The sequence below is a fragment of the Suricata suricatta genome, chromosome 9, assembly GCF_006229205.1.
Source record: "Suricata suricatta isolate VVHF042 chromosome 9, meerkat_22Aug2017_6uvM2_HiC, whole genome shotgun sequence".
Lineage (NCBI taxonomy): Eukaryota > Metazoa > Chordata > Mammalia > Carnivora > Herpestidae > Suricata > Suricata suricatta.
The window spans coordinates 59079277-59095153 of NC_043708.1; the positions used below are offsets into that span (position 1 = coordinate 59079277).

The window sequence follows — 15877 nt, forward strand, 5'->3', positions numbered from 1 at the left end:
CCATTTATGGTTTTTTAAAGAATAGAATTCTAAAAATGGAACTAATGAATCAAAGTGTGTGAACGTTTTTAAGTGTCTTGATACATAATGCTAAATTTTAATTTCCATTAAGCTTGTAGTAATTAATGCTCTTCCCAGCAAGGAATGGGAGCATCTCTGTCACATCCACCAGGAGTAAGGTGTCTCATTTAAAAACAAACTTTACTAATTTCACTAATAAAACATCACATTATTGTTTTTCATTTTAATTTTTTTGATATTTATTTATTTCTGAGAGAGAGAGAGAGAGAGAGAGAGAGAGAGAGAGAGAGAGAGAGAGAGAGAGTACAAACTGGGGAAGGGCAGAGAGAGAGAGGGAGACTCCAAAGCAGGCTTCAAGCTCTGAGCTGTCAGCACAAAGCCAGATGGGGGGCTCAAACTCGAGAAAGGGGAAATCATGACCTGAGCTGAGGTCGGATGCTTAACCCAATGAATCACCTGGGTTTAATCTGATTTTTAAGAATTACTAATGTGTGAACATTTTCACGTTTTAGTTATGAGCATACACTTTACATATTAAGAAAACTGACACTTAAAGTTCTCCAAATTTCTTTTTCTTGTAATTTTGCATTGTTACGGTATGCTTTGGGGATTCATTTATTTGTGCAAGACCATTTTATTTATTATTTGTGTGTGTACAAGATATTTCTAACCAAGAGGATGTACTATAATCCTGCAAATCTCTAAACTACAATTGTTAACCATCATTTTGCAAAACAAAACAAAAATTCCTTTAAACAAAATTAAATTTAGGAAATAAGAAGTGTTACATCCAAGGCCTTCAGAATTGACATCTAAAATATATTGCACTTCTGTTTTAGTGTTTGGGTCTACTTTTTAAGTTACTATGACATGGTTAACAGTGGAGATAAAGGACCTTTTGAAATAAAAGCTAAACGACACCACTCTGGGAATTTGGCTAGGCATCTTTTTGCTTACAATGGCGCACGCAGTAATTCCCTTCCCTGATTTTCCCGGGCTCCTCCTTTGGCGCCTTACGCAGGAAACCAAAGGTGGTAAACGCCGCGGATGATCTCACGCTGGCATGACGTCAAACCTTGACGTCAGAAGGCGGTTGCCACGGGGACCGTTCGCCACCGACGGCAGAGTCGTGAAACCACATCACTGCGCCCGTCTCCGTTTCGGCCTATGCAGGGTCTAAGCTGCTAAAGAAGCTTTAACCTTAAGGGGGCCTCAGGGAGAGAGAGGAGTCGTGCTGCTGCGAGCGGGAGCCCCACCTCCGCGGCTCCCGGTCCCGGGCCCTGGCCTGTGGCGGCGAGCGGCGGCCTCAGGAGGCAGTGGAGGAGGCGGCGGCCGACCTGCCCGGGTCTCCCTCGCTCCGTGCAGGACTGGGAGAGGGTATCCGCCATATTGGAGCCGGAACCTAAGGTGCCTTGCAGCCGCGGCGCGAGGCGGGTGGAGGTGGCGGCCCCGGCCTGGATGTGAGAGGAGTCGCTGCGCAGGGGCCCGCACGCCTGGGGAGTGAATGAGCTGGTTAGGCTAGTATCCTCCCCGCCCACTCTCTCCACTTTCCGCCGCCGGGCCGGGCCGAGTCCCCGAGTCGGCTGTGGCGGCGGCAGCGGCAGGATGTTCTCCAAGAAGCCGCACGGGGACGTGAAGAAGTCTACCCAGAAGGTGCTGGACACCAAGAAGGACGCGCTGACCCGTCTAAAGCACCTGCGCATCGTCATCGGTGAGGAGCGAGGGGGTGGTGGCACCCAAAGGCCTTCCCTCCCTTGGAAACCCCTGGGGACTCTCCCTCCCGCCCGAGCGCTGTGCGGGAGTAGAGGGCGAGGCGGTCGCCTCCACGGAGACGCGGGAGGGTGGATAATTTGGGGAAGGGAAAACTTGGCAGTTGGGGAACACGAATCACCTCTAACACAGGGTTATCTAATTTTGAGTTAATAGCCTGAACTCATTTTTATAAACTAGTATACTCTAAAAACAGATCTTTTTTAGGCTTTCCGGAGGCTTGGTGTTGTCGATAATGGTGTTTATAGAATATGTGTCAGGTGACTACCGCCATCCCCATCCAAGTGAAAAAAAAAACCAAACACAACCCTCTCAAACAATATAAATCTTAATCTTTCAAGTTTTTTGTCTAATGAGGACGAGGAAGCAGTTACACCCCTGGGAAGTGGCTGGTTTTTAAAAATCTTAGGGCAGGAGCCCCGCCCTTCTGTTAGTGTACCTAGTTCATCATTACTGTCATTTAGAGGGAAGATGATTATTAATTACAGAAAACAAAGTAGTTTATAGCTTCCTTTGCTTCTCGAGCAAATCTTGTATCCGATTCTATTTTTGTTTAGTTAAGTTTTTCTTAGTCTCTGTTGCCTTCTACATCTGTTTGACTGGCAGACCAAACAGTGCTCTGAAATGTGGTAATAGTGTTAAACGAATCTTTTGGACACTTGCTCATTTCACAGCTGAGAGCTGTACTCCCTTATGGAACATGTGACCCAGTACTTGGATCTTTTTTGGTGGAATTTGAGGTGGAAAGGAAAGTTACTTTGCATTGATACAGAGAGTTTTTGGTAGAACTTAGTTTAGAACCCAGATGCCTGAATCCTAGTTCAAAATATGAATTCAAGCTCTTTTGCTAATGAGTGTTTTTCTGAAAAGTGATGTTTCATTAGTGATGTAAGTCCTGTGTTTCCGCCGGGTGTTTGTCTGCTTGTTCTTTACTCATACCATCCGGATACCACCAGTAATACCCAGCACTTGTATGTTCTACAAAATGATTTCACATAAATTATAATTAATCCTCACAGTAACAGCAGAGCTAGATATTATTATACTCCCTATTTTACAAATGAGAAACTGACGTCTGGGAATGTTAAGTGGTCATCCAGCTATTGGGAGGCAGAACCAGAACTGGAGCCCCGGTTTCATGTCTTTGTTTTTTTACTCTTCCTACATTTATGGCAGCAAATCTTCATCACAAGTAAATTGTCTTTATTCCTGTGGAATAAATAAGAAAGCAGTTAAATGCAGTTTGTCAATATAAAAAGAGATCCAGTTTTCAAGAAAATATGAATCTTAATGTAGTTGAGATTGTGATCTTTTTATTTTCATTCTACTTCTGAGTTAAATCATTGAAAAGATTTGGGCAACAGAGAAAGTCAATGTGTGGATGTAGGAGATGTATCAGATATAGGCTATATGAAATTGGAGACTTAATAGAATTTGACACCTACTTGGGACAGACTGTAGGTTCAGTAAAGGCAGAGCTATAAAGTTGTTCGAATAGAGACTGACATTTCCTAAATTAACTGCCGTATTCTTTAGTTACAGTGGTTAGGGAATAGTTTGTACATACTTCTTGGGCATAAAAGTTTTTTACATCTGGGTGACTTGGTGTAAATTAAGAGGCAACACACGCTAGATATTTTGTAGGGTTTAACGTCCTTGGTTTGAAAACAAAAATATAATAAAAAAACACTTTTGCTTTTTATTTATGGGTTTTTAAAAAATGAAGCATATACTGCATATAAACACTTAAAATATCCTTAAGCACCTTAAAATAGAGAATATTGTGCTTTCAGACTCCCTGCCCTGTCAGTGGAGGAGGCCCGTAAGAGAGATTACTGCACTGCAGTAATCTTATTTTTATTTATTTACTTAAAAATTTTTATTTTATTATTATTATTTTTTAAATTTATTTTTGAGAGACAGAGATAGTGTGAGCAGGGGAGGGTCAGAGAGAGAGGGAGATACAGAATCCAAAGACAGGCTCCAGGTTCTGAGCTAGCTGTCAGCACAGAGCCCGACACAGGGCTTGAACCCATGAACCGTGAGATCATGACCTGAGCCAAAGCTGGACGCTTAACCGACTGAGCCACCCAGGCACCCCTATTTTATTATTTTTTAAAAGTTTATTTATTTCGTGAGAGACCAAGACAGTGCTAGTGGGCAGGGGCAGAAAGAGTGGGAGAGAGACTCCCAAGCAGGCTCAGCACAGAGTCCAATGCAGGGCTTGAACCCAGGAAGCTATGAGATCATGGCCCCAACTTAAACCAAGAGTTGAACGCTTAACGACTGAGCCACTCAGGTGCCCCTAAAATCTTTATTTTAATTCTAGCGTAGTTAACATTTGTTAAACTAGTTTCAGGTGTACAAAATAGTGATTCAGCAGTTCCCTGTATCGCTCAGTGCTCATCAAGATAAGTGTACTCTTAATCCCTTTCACCTATTTTACCCATCCTCCCACTCACCTGCCTGGTAAACATGTTTGTTCTCTATAGTTAAGAGCCTGCCTATTGGAGCACCTGGGTGGCTCAGTCAGTTGAGCGTCTGACTTTGGCTCAGGTCATGATCTCACAATCTGTGGGTTCGAGCCCTACGTCGGGCTCTCTGCTGACAGCTCAGAGCCTGGAGCCCGCTTCAGACTGTGTGTCTCCCTCTCTTTCTGCCCCTCCCCAGCTCTCTCAGCTCTCTGTGTCTCTCTCTCTCAAAATAAAATAGACTAAAAAACAAAACAAAAAAAGCCTATATTTTGGTTTGTCTCTTTTTACACTTCAGGTGTTTTAGAACAGTAGTTCTGAACCACGGACAGTTTTGCCCCTCTGGTGACAATGTCTGGAGACACTTTGGGTTGTCACAAATGGGGGAGAGGATACTGGGATCTAGTGGGTAACAGAAATGCTACTGTATATCTTACATTGCACAAGATAATCCATCACAACAATATTCTAGCTCTAAATGTCTATAGTGCTGAGGTTTCAAAATCTTACGGCGTGCAAGATAGGTCTCCAGATGTTGTACCTGTTTGGAAGGAGTCCACATGTCTTTTGACTAATGCATGGATAAAGAAGATGTGGTGTATATACCCAGTGGAATATTAGTCATCTATAAAAAAGAATGAAATCTTGCCATTTGCAATGACCTGGTTGGAGCTAGAGTGTATGCTAAGCGAAATCAGAGAGAGACAAATACAATATGATTTCATTCATACGTGGAATTTAAGAAACAAAACAGATGAACAGAGGAAAGAAAGAAAAAAAGAGGGAGGCAAACCATAAAAGAGACTCTGAACTATGGAAAACAAACTGAGGATTGCTGGAGGGGAGGTGGAGGTGGGGTGGGGGATGGACTAAATGGGTGATGTGCATTAAGGAGAGCACTTGTGATGAGCATTGGGTATTGTATGTAAATGATGAATCACCAAATTCTCCTGAAACTAATATTACACTGTGTGTTAACTAACTAGAATTTAAATAAAAACTTGAACTATAAAAAAACAAAACAAAACCCCTGAATGTTGTAATTGGTTCTTTTTTTTTAATGTTTTATTTTTGAGAGAATGCACGTGTGCATGCGCACCCGTGGGACCAAGGCAGAGAGAGGGAGGTACTGAGGATCCCAACTTGCTCTTGCTGACAGTAGAGAGCCTAATGCAGGGCTCAAACTCAACAAACCATGAGATCATGACCTGAGCCGAAGATTAACGCTTAACCTACAGAGCCACCCAGGTGCCCCTTGGTTCTATGATATTTATTGAATAAAGTATTCTGTATCTTTAAATGGTCACAGTTTTATTTTGTTTTGAAATATGGTTAATGTAATTCCTAAGAAAATGAATGGGAGAAAGTAGAGTGACAAAAGCTGTTAAGATGTCTTAGAGGGCCATCAATGTTACCTTATTTCATAGATAAAAGGGTCATTTCTATGAGACCAGTGCTCTAACCCCTGAGCTACGGAGTCTCGTTGGAAGGGTCATTTCTAATCAATTCTGCAGGTGGTGCAAGTTTTACGTAAACACTATGAGGAAACAAGTTTGCAAAGTGGGCATTGCCAGTTACACAGGATTTTAATTTTTGTTTGGTCCTATCGGAACTATATTTTTAACCCTTAAAATGAACTGTTCCATCAGGTATTTGCGGAGAATTCAGTGCATCCAAATATATGAGGACGTAATTTAAACATACAGTCTAAACCTTTTCCCTGGCATGTGTTTCTATGGGACACATAAGACAAGTCCAGCTGAATTTGTAGAACTTGACTCACTTGACTCTGAAGGATTTAGATTTAAATTTGCTGTGTTTATTAATATTGCTATATGTTTTATTTGTAGGAACTGGAAATTAGAGTTTTTTAAAAATAGAAATTAAGCCTTGTTTAGTTTCTAAAGTTTTGTTATCCTCTCTCCCTGCCTTCTTTTTTCAATTAAAAGCCTTAAGATAATGATACTAAGTTAGCACAGGTAAAGTAGCAGGTAGTGGATATTTACTAAACGTTAATTTTCTCCTGTGGCAAGGTAACAGTTCAGTCTTCATGATTTAAAAATAAGAAGATGAGTGCTTATTCAGCTAATAAATATATCGACATTATTGGATCATTCTTTCTAATAGCCTTATAGAGGTATAACAAATATAGTAAATTGCACATATTTAAAACATTTTGTTTGAAATAAATAATTTTGATACATATACCTTGTGAAGCCATCATGACAGTTAAGATTAGGAACATACTCAGAGAGTCCAGGTAGCAAATATATATATATCTATAGCCTCCCAAAGTTTCCTTTTGCCCGGCAACTTTGTAATCCCTTTCTCCCACCTGCATATCCCTTGCCTCCTTTCCCTGGGTGAAACTTTATTTTTATGTTTGTGATTTGGAGTGTGGTGAATCTGTAGGTCAATTTTGGGGGAAAGTGACAATAATATTGAGTTCTCTAACTTGTGAACAAGGTATATTTCTCCATTTATGGACAGCTTATTTAATTTCTCTTGACAGTGTTTTGTAGTTTTTAATACATAGGTCTTACATGTCTTTTGTCACTTATCCTAAATCTTTTCCACTTTAGATGTTGTTGTAAATGGTATGTTTATATCCATTTCTGGTTGTTCATTGCTAGTGTAAGGAAATACAGTTTTTTAAATGTTTATTTTGGGGGGGGGGGGAGAGAGGCAGAGAGTGAGGGAGACACAGACTCCAAAGTAGGCTCCAGGCACTGAGCTGTCAGCACAGAGCCTGACATGGGACTCAAACTCCCAAACTTTGAGATTATGAACTGAGCTGAAGTCAGATGCTCACCCAGGCACCCCAGCAATGAAATTATTTTTAAAAGTTAAAAAAATTTTTTTTGTAATCTTTGCACCCTGCATGGGGCTCAAACTCAGGACTGTAAGATTAGGAATCTCATGTTCTTCTGATTGAGCCATCCAGGAACCCCTGATTTTTGTGTGTTAAGCTTGCATGCTGAAATCTTGCTAAACTCACTTAGTTATTCTATTAATTTTTTGTAGATTCCTTTGGATTTTTTACATAGTCTCATCAGTGAAGAAAGACCGTTTTACTTCTTCCTTTCCAAATGTGGATGCCTTTATTTTTTCTTGGCTTGTTGAATTCACTAGAACTCCCTAGTACAGTATAGAGTAGAAGTGGTGAGAATGGGCATCCTTGTATTGTTCTTGATCTTAATGGTAGAGCAAACAATTTTTTTTAACCGTACAACGTGATGCCTTTTATCATGTTGAGAAAGTTTCATTTTTTGCTGAGAGTTTGGGTCAGGAGTGGATGTTGGATTTGTTAAATGCTTCTTATACCTTTATTGAGATGAACAGATTTTGTTTTCATTTGTCAATATGATGAATTAAAGTTACTGATTTCAAACATTAAATCAACTCTGCAGTCCTGGGATTAAACTTCACTTGGTCATTCGGTAGTGTCATTTTTATATTTGTTTGATTTGACATGCTAAAATTTTGTTTGTAATTTTTGTATTTATAGTCATGATAATGGCCTGTACTTCTTATAATGTTTCTGCTTCTGATACCAGCTAGTGCTAGCCTTAACGTATTAAATGAGAAGTATTTATGTAAAATTGGTTTTATTTTAAATTTAAGGGTTTGGTGGAATTCACCAGTGAAGCCATATTGATCTGTAGTTTTCTTTGAGGGAATGTTTTTAGCTACTTTAATGGAAAGATGGCTATTCAGGTTATCTTATTTCTTCTTGCGTGAGCATTGGTAGTTTGTTTTTTTTTTCAAGGAAATTTTATTTCATAGTTGTCAAATTTATAGTTATAAAGGTGTCCATGATATTCCTTTTGATCTTGTAATGTCCTTTCTCTTTAAAAAATTTTTAATGTTTATTTCTGAGAGAGAGAGAGAGAGAGAGAGAGAGACAGACAGACAGACAGACAGACATTGCACCAGCGGGGGAGGGGCAGAGAGAGAGAGGGACACAGAATCTGAAGCAGGCTCTAGGCTCTGAGTGTCAACACAGAGCCCAGTGTGTGGCTCAAACTTGTGAACTGCAAGATCATGACCTGGGCCAAAGTCAGATGCCCAGCCCACCCAGGCACCCCTGATGTCACCTCTCTTACTCTTGATATTGATAATTTCTTTTTTCCTGATCAGTTTCTTACTTTTACAAATCAAAAAGAACCAGCTTGTGGCCTTTACTGATTTTCTGTTTTTCTATTTTTATTTAATTGATCTCTGATTTGATTTTGATTCTTTTTTTTTTACTTAGTTTTAATTTGCTCTTTTTCTAGTTTCTTAAAATGTAAACTGAGATTACTGATTTGAGTCCCTTTTTTCCCCCCCACTGTAGGCATTTTATGATACAAATTTTTCCCAAGTAGTATCTCACAAACTATGCTATTTTGTATTTACATTTTCAGTTAGGTCCAAAATACATTGTACCCTCCCTTTTCATTTCTTCTTTGATCCATTGGTTATTTACAACTGTGTTCTTTAGCTTCAAATGTTTGTGGATTACCCAGATATTGTTCTGTTATTGAATTCTACTTTAATTTCAGGCAACAGGTTCTAGGACTTGATTTCTTTAAAATTGGCTTGATAGTTCTGAATATGTTTAACTTGATAAATGTTCCATTTGCACTTGAAAACAATATATATTCTGCTGCTGTTGGATTGAATGTTCTAAAATTGTTATAAAATTGGTCTAAAAATGTCAGTTAGGACATGTTGCTTGATAGTGTCATTAAAGACTTCCATATCCTTGCTGAATTGCTGTCTGCTTGTTTTTATCAATATTGAGATGCAGTGTTGAGGTTTCTGATTGTAATTGTGGGTTTGTCTTTGCAGTTCTATCAGATTTTGTGTCATGTATTTTGAAGACCTGTTATTAGGTGATAAGCAATCAGGATTAATCTTTCCTCTTGATAAATTTGTTTTCACCATTATGAGATGATATTTTAAATTTTATTTTTGAAAGAGAATGTGTGTGTACAGGGGAGGGGCAGAGGGAGAGGGAGAGAGCATTCCAAGCAGGCTTTTTACTGTCAGTGCAGAGTCCCACTGGGGGCTTAAACTCACTAACTGTGAGATCATGACCTGAGCTGAAATCAAGAGTCAGACGCTTAACTGACTAGACCACCTAGGCACCCCATGAAATGATTGCTTTATGTCTGGTAATACTCTTTGCTTTGGAGATTGGCCTCTTAATGAAAATGTTTGGATGATGTACATTTTTTTTCTTTGTCACTACACTGTTTATTATACCCCAGAACTTAATTATCTCACAATTAGAACTTTATATCTTTTGACCACTTTCACCCATTTTCCCTACCTCTTGCCTCTGGTGACCTGTTCTTTTCTGTTTTTGTGAGTTTGTTGTTTGTTTTTAGTTTTTACATATAACATATAACTGAAAACATATAGTATTTGTCTTTCCCTGTCTGACTGACTTCACTGAATGCTTTCAAGGTCTATCTGTGTTGTAGCAGAAGGCAAGATTTTCTTTTTCTTTGTGTGTGTGTGTGTGTGTGTGGCTGAATAATATTCCATTGTGTACATGTGTGTAGTATATATACATAAGTGTATGCATGTTTACATGTACACACATTACATTTTCTTTATCCATTCAACCATTGGGACAACTTAAGTCATTTCCATGACTTAGCTATTAGAAATGCTATAGCGAGCAAGGGGGTGCAGATATCTCTGAGGAATTGATTTCATTTCCTTCAGATACATACGTAGAGGTGGAATTGCTAGATCATATGGTAGTTCTATTTTTAATTTAAAAACTTTTTTTAATGTTTGTTTTTAAGAGAGACAGCATGAGTGGGGGAGGAACACAGAGAGAGGGAGACACAGAATCCAAAGCAGGCTCTAGTCTCTGAGCTCTCAGCACAAAGCCCCATGTGGGGCTCGAGCTCACAAACCGCGAGATCATGGCCTGAGCTGAAGTCAGACATTTAACTGACTGAGTCACCCAGGAGCCCCTATTTTTAATTTTTTGAAGAACCTCCCAACTGTTTTCCATAGCAGCTGTACCAATTTACGTTCCCACCAACAGCATACAAATGTTCCCTTTTCGACATCCTTGCCACTATTTTTTTTTTTGATAATAGACATTCTAAGTAACAGGTGTGAGGTGTGATAATCTCTTTGTGGTTTTGATTTGCATTTTTCTGATGATTAGTGACGTTGAATACCTTTTCATTTACCTGTTGGCCATCTGTATGTCTTTGGAAAAATGTCTATTCAGATATCCTGTCCATTTTTTCATGTGATTGTTGTTTTGCTATTGAGCTGTATGGGTTCTTTATATATTTTAGATATTAACCCTTTATCTGATACATGATTTGCAGATATTTCCTCCCTTCTGAGGGGTGCTTTTTGGTTTTGTTGATGCTTTCCTTTGCTATGCAGAAGCCTTTTAGTTTGATGTAATGTGGTTATTTTTGCTTTTATTGCCTTTACTTTTGTTGTCAAATCCAGTCATCAAGACCAACATCCAGGAGGGGCACCTGGGTGGCTCAGTCAGCTGACTGACTTCTGCTCAGGGCATGATCTCGTGGTTCTTGAGTTTGAGCCCCGCATCAAGCTCTGGGCTGACAACTCAGAGCCTGGAGCCTGCTTTGGTTTGTGTCTCCTTTTTTCTGTATGCCCGTGCCCTGCTAGCACTCTGCCTCTCTCTCTCTCTTAAAAATAAACAAACATTAAAAAAAAAAAAAAAAAAAAAGACCAACGTCAAGGAGCTTACCACTTATGTACTTTTCTAAAAGTTTTGTGGCTTCAGATCTTAGTTCGTCTTTAATTTACTTTTAATTAATTTTCGTGTATGTTATAACATAGGGGCCAGTTTCATTCTTTTGCATTTGTCTGTCCAGTTTCTCCAATACCACTTATTAAAGAGATTATCCTGTTTGTATTGTATATTCCTGGCTCCTTCATTGTAAATTAGTTGACCATTTATGTGGTGGTTTATTTCTGGACCCTGTTTTGTTCCATTGATCTAGGTGTCTGTTTTTATGCAAATACTGTGCCATTTTAATTATTTTAGTTTTGTAATAGAATTTGAAATCAAGGAGTGTGATGTCTCCAGGTTTGTTTTTGTTTCTCCTAATTGCTTTGTCTGTTTGAGGTCCTTTGTGATTCTATACAAAGTTCAGGATTGTTTTTTGTATTGTGAAAAATGCCATTGGAATTTTGATAGGGATCCCATTGAATCTTTAGATTGCTTTGGGTAGTATGGACATTTTAACTATTAATTCTTCCAATCCACGAGTATGGAATCTTTCTGTTTGTGTTTTCTTTGATTTCTTTCATCAGTGTCCTATACTTTTTAGTGTATAGATTCTCCTTGGTTAATTTTATTCTTAGGTATTTTTCTTTTTGATGGAAGAGTAAGTGGTTTTTTGTTTTGTTTTTGTTTTGTTTTTTAAGTAAGCTCTACACCCAGCATGGGGGCTTGAATTCATGACCCCAAGGTCCAGCCACATGATCTGCTGATTGAACCAGTTAGGCACCCCTGGGTTTGTTTTCTAAATTTGTCTTTCTCATGGTTCATTGTTACTGTATAGAAATGCAACTGAATTTTGTATATTGATTTTGTATCTTGCAACATTGCAGAATTAGTTTTATCAGTTTTTTGGTGGAGTCATTAGTGTTTCCTATGTTATCTGTGAGTAGAGACAGAGTATTAGGATTAGATGTCTTTTATTTCTTCCTACCTAATTGCTCTGGCTAGGACATTCAATACTACGTTGTTTAAAAGTGACAAGAGTGGGCATCTTGTCTTTCTGATTTTAGAGGAAACTCTTTGAACTTTTCATCATTGAGTATGATGTCAGCTGTGGGCTTTTCATATACGGCTTTTATTATGTGGAGGTACATTTCCTCTATACCCAGTTGTTTGGGAGTTTTTATTATGAGTGGATGTTGAGTTTTGTTAAATTCATTTTTGTATATTTATTGAGATGATCATGTGATTTTTCTACTTCATTTTGTTAATGTGATGAATCACATTGATTTGTGGATGGTGGACCATCTTTGCATGCTTGAAATACTTTTATTCCCACTGTCTTTTTTGCTTTCATTCTTTTTTTCAAGATTTCATTTTTAAGTACTCTCTACATGCAACCTGAGGCTCAAACTCCTGTGTCAAGAATCACATGCTTCATTGACTGAGCCAGCCAGGTGCCCCTTGCTTGCAATACTTCTGATAAATCTGCTATCATCCTTACTCTGCATGTAACATCATTTTCCTCCCCAAGTTATTTTTAAGATCTTCTCTTTATCTGTTTTTGAGCAGCTGTGCTGTGGTATAGTTTTCTTAGTATCTCTTGGCGTTTGGGGTTCATTGAGCTTCTTAGCTTGCTTGGGTTTACATTTTCAGTGATTTTGGTAATTTTTCCTACTTATTTCTCCTCTCCTTTTTTGGAATTTCATTTATTAGTATATGAGAGTATTAATATTAGTTTGGTATATTGGGAAAGTATTAGTGTATTAGAAAGTCTCTTGGCTTGGAAAGACTAATATTCTTTTCATTTTGGGGGATTTTCACTTGTATTCAGCATTATGCAGTCTGCCATTAGTCTTATCTAGTTTAGTTTTCATCTCAGATGTTTTTATTTAGTTAATTTTGGGTATGAAATTATATCATTTGCATGTCTTTTTTAACTTCTTGAACACATGGGATACACTTAAAGTAACTTTTGTGCTCATTCTAATCTATTTCAATCCTGGGTCAGTTTTATTTACTATTATTAAAAATTTTTTTTAAATTTTTTAAATTTATTTTTGAGAGACAGAGAGACAGCACGAGCAGGGGAGGGTCAGAGAGAGAGGGAGACACAGAATCCAAAGCAGGCTCCAGGCTCTGAGCTAGCTGTCAGCACAGAGGCCCTACACAGGGCTCGAACCCACGAACCATGAGATCATGGCCTGAGTCAAAGTCGGCCGCTTAACCAACTGAGCCACCCAGGCGCCTCTGGGTCAGTTTAAATCAGTTGATTATTTTCCTTATCCTAGGTTGTTTCCTGCTTCTTTCTATGCTAACCAATCTTGGGATAGGTGATACTGTGAATTTGACCCTTCTTAGCTTCTGGATATTTTTGTATTTCTATAAATTCTTAAGTTTTATTCTGGGATGCAGTTAAATTACTTGAAAACAATTTGAGCATTTTAAGTCTTGTTTTTATGATCTTGATGGATCTGTCTGGAGCTAATTATTACTTTTAGGAGGTAACATTTTCCCGAGTATTCTGCCCAATGAATTTCCTGCAAATTATGAGGTTTTGTTTTGTTTTTGTCTTTTTTTCAGTTCAGCTCTTGGGAACAGGTGCTATTCTCAGTTCTATGTGAGCATCTGGTACTGTTTTCTCAAATTCTTTCACATAGTTGTTCACTTGTCTTAGGAAATTTCCTTATGATTATAAGGAAGGGGACTTTCCCCAGTATCCAGAGTTCTCTCAACATGTGTGTCTTTCTTTGGTGCTTTGTGCTTTGAATTCTCATTATCTTGGTTTCCCTGGACTGTCAGCTGATAATCTCAATTTTTGGATTCCACTGACTCTGCCTGACCTGATTCCCTTTCTTCATTACCATGGCCTGGAAACTCTTAAGTCAGGAAGCTGGAACAGTCCCAACACACCTGTTTGTGTGCCATCTGTCAGGAATGACTTTCTTTATCTGATGTCCATACTTGCTTGAAAAAAACAAACAAAACCCCCCACAAAAAGTCCCTAACATAAGTTTTCAAGGCATTGTACATCAGATGTTGATAAAAGGTTCTCTGAAACAAGAGACTGAAAATTGGCTTTATACAAAGCAACTTGCTCCCTGTTTTTTACTTTTTACATTTAGAGAAGAAATTTACTCTCAATTGATGACTGAAAAATACTTGATTGTCTTTCTCCAATCTGGATATATTAATGTTTTCACAAAGAAAATTAGATTAAAATATCCTAGATCAGAAACATAAAGAATATTTGGTAGGCATAAATGGTAATATGTAAGGACAGAAACAAATACCATATGTTCAGTAAGTAAATAATTTAAAAATGGTACAGAAGAACTTTGAACTAATATGAAAATCTGAATATGTGTCACTGTAAGAGTCGTTGTGAATTGTAAACTACTTATAGAATAAATTGATTTGATACTTGAATATACTTTTTAAGGGTTTAATATGCAAAGTTAGTAATTCTGTATATATGACATTAGATTCTTTTTTTCTTTAATTTGTATATAATCTTTAGCTTATATTCTTTGAGTCTTACTGATTTGAAACATTAATTTGACCTAATTGAAATACTTTATCTTCATGTATTTATGAAGCAGTGATTTACAGGCAGATTATTCACATAAATGTTACTGATCAATTTGCTTAGTAAAATAAACTGTTTCAAATATTGTGAGCTGCCTCTGCATTAACATTTATTGTTTATTAAGGATTTTATTGCATCTAAACGATTTTACATGGCTTATAGGCCTGTGTAAAATGTGGAATAGAATGATTAGTGATAAAACAGACAACTGAATAGTCACTACTTAAAGAAAGGAAGCATTATCAGGTTCTAGAAATGAGCTGATTAAGCTCTCAGGCATTGAATTTGGTTCTTAGATTTCCTGGCAGCTAAAGTGAAAAAAGAAACATGTTGAGTAATGTTTTCAGTAAAAAAGAAAACAAAAAAAGAAAGAAAGAAAGAAAAAAGCATACTTTATTTATGTCTGTATAATCCAAAGGATTGTTTTTTTTTGTATTTCTGCAAATGGCAGCATCGTCCTTCAAGTTACTAAAACACAAAACTTTGATTTTTGACAATGTGGTAGAAAAAGACAAATGAATGTAAGAGTAGCCCACAGACACCTCAAAGTCTAAATGTTCGTACCTACATAAATTTATCTTTATTTACCACTGTCTTCTTTAATTCTTGTTATCTGTCTCTGCCACTTCACATTTCAGCAATATTGAATCAGAAATCACTTTCTATGATACCTGTACCTTTGTTAATGATATTTATTGTATCATATCTTCCTGTTACTCTTACACCTGAAAGCTGTTCTTCCTTTAAGGCTCATAGCTTTGGTAAAGCCTTCCCCATCAGATACGCATAGGAACTTTTACTATACTGTGCTATTTACTTCTAGCAATTTGGTTATTTTATTACAGTGTACTCATTTGTATGACTGTATCCTAACCTTCCTGAGGGCAGAGATTTGTCTTTCCATCTTCATGTCCTCAGACTTAGCATATGTCCTTGGCATATAATAGGTGCTCAGTAAATATTATGTAGTTCAAGAATGAATATTTGTTATGAGAACAAAGTTGCTTTCTTGTGAACAGTTTTCTTTCTCTTGACAGTGGTAGAAAAAACATTTAAAGTCAGTATCCTGGTTAGAAAGAGACTTTGGTTTTTTCCCCATTGATGGGGAAAAATTGAGAGCTTTCCCCCTGAGGTCAGCAACACAGTGGAGATGTTCACTCTCACCACTGTTGTTCAACATAGTACTGGAAGTCCTAGCCTCAGCAGTCAAACAACAAAGAAAAATAAAAGACATGCAAATTGGCAAGGGAGAAGTCAAACTTCCACTCTTTGAAGATGACATGATACATGTTTCTACATGGAAAACCT

At 37.8% G+C, this 15877-nt stretch overlaps 1 protein-coding gene across 4 annotated transcripts in view; it reads left to right on the forward strand.

Annotated features, from left to right (window-relative positions):
• The first annotated feature begins 1176 nt into the window (after nucleotides 1–1176).
• RALGAPA1 (Ral GTPase activating protein catalytic alpha subunit 1) overlaps nucleotides 1177–15877 on the forward strand; it is a 262207-nt gene continuing 247506 nt past the window's right edge. For all 4 annotated transcript variants that reach the window (XM_029952940.1, XM_029952941.1, XM_029952942.1 and 1 more), the window contains exon 1: nucleotides 1177–1732. In XM_029952940.1, coding sequence (XP_029808800.1) covers nucleotides 1627–1732 — 106 coding nt within the window. In that variant the 5' untranslated portion in view covers nucleotides 1177–1626. The remainder of the gene's footprint in view (nucleotides 1733–15877) is intronic.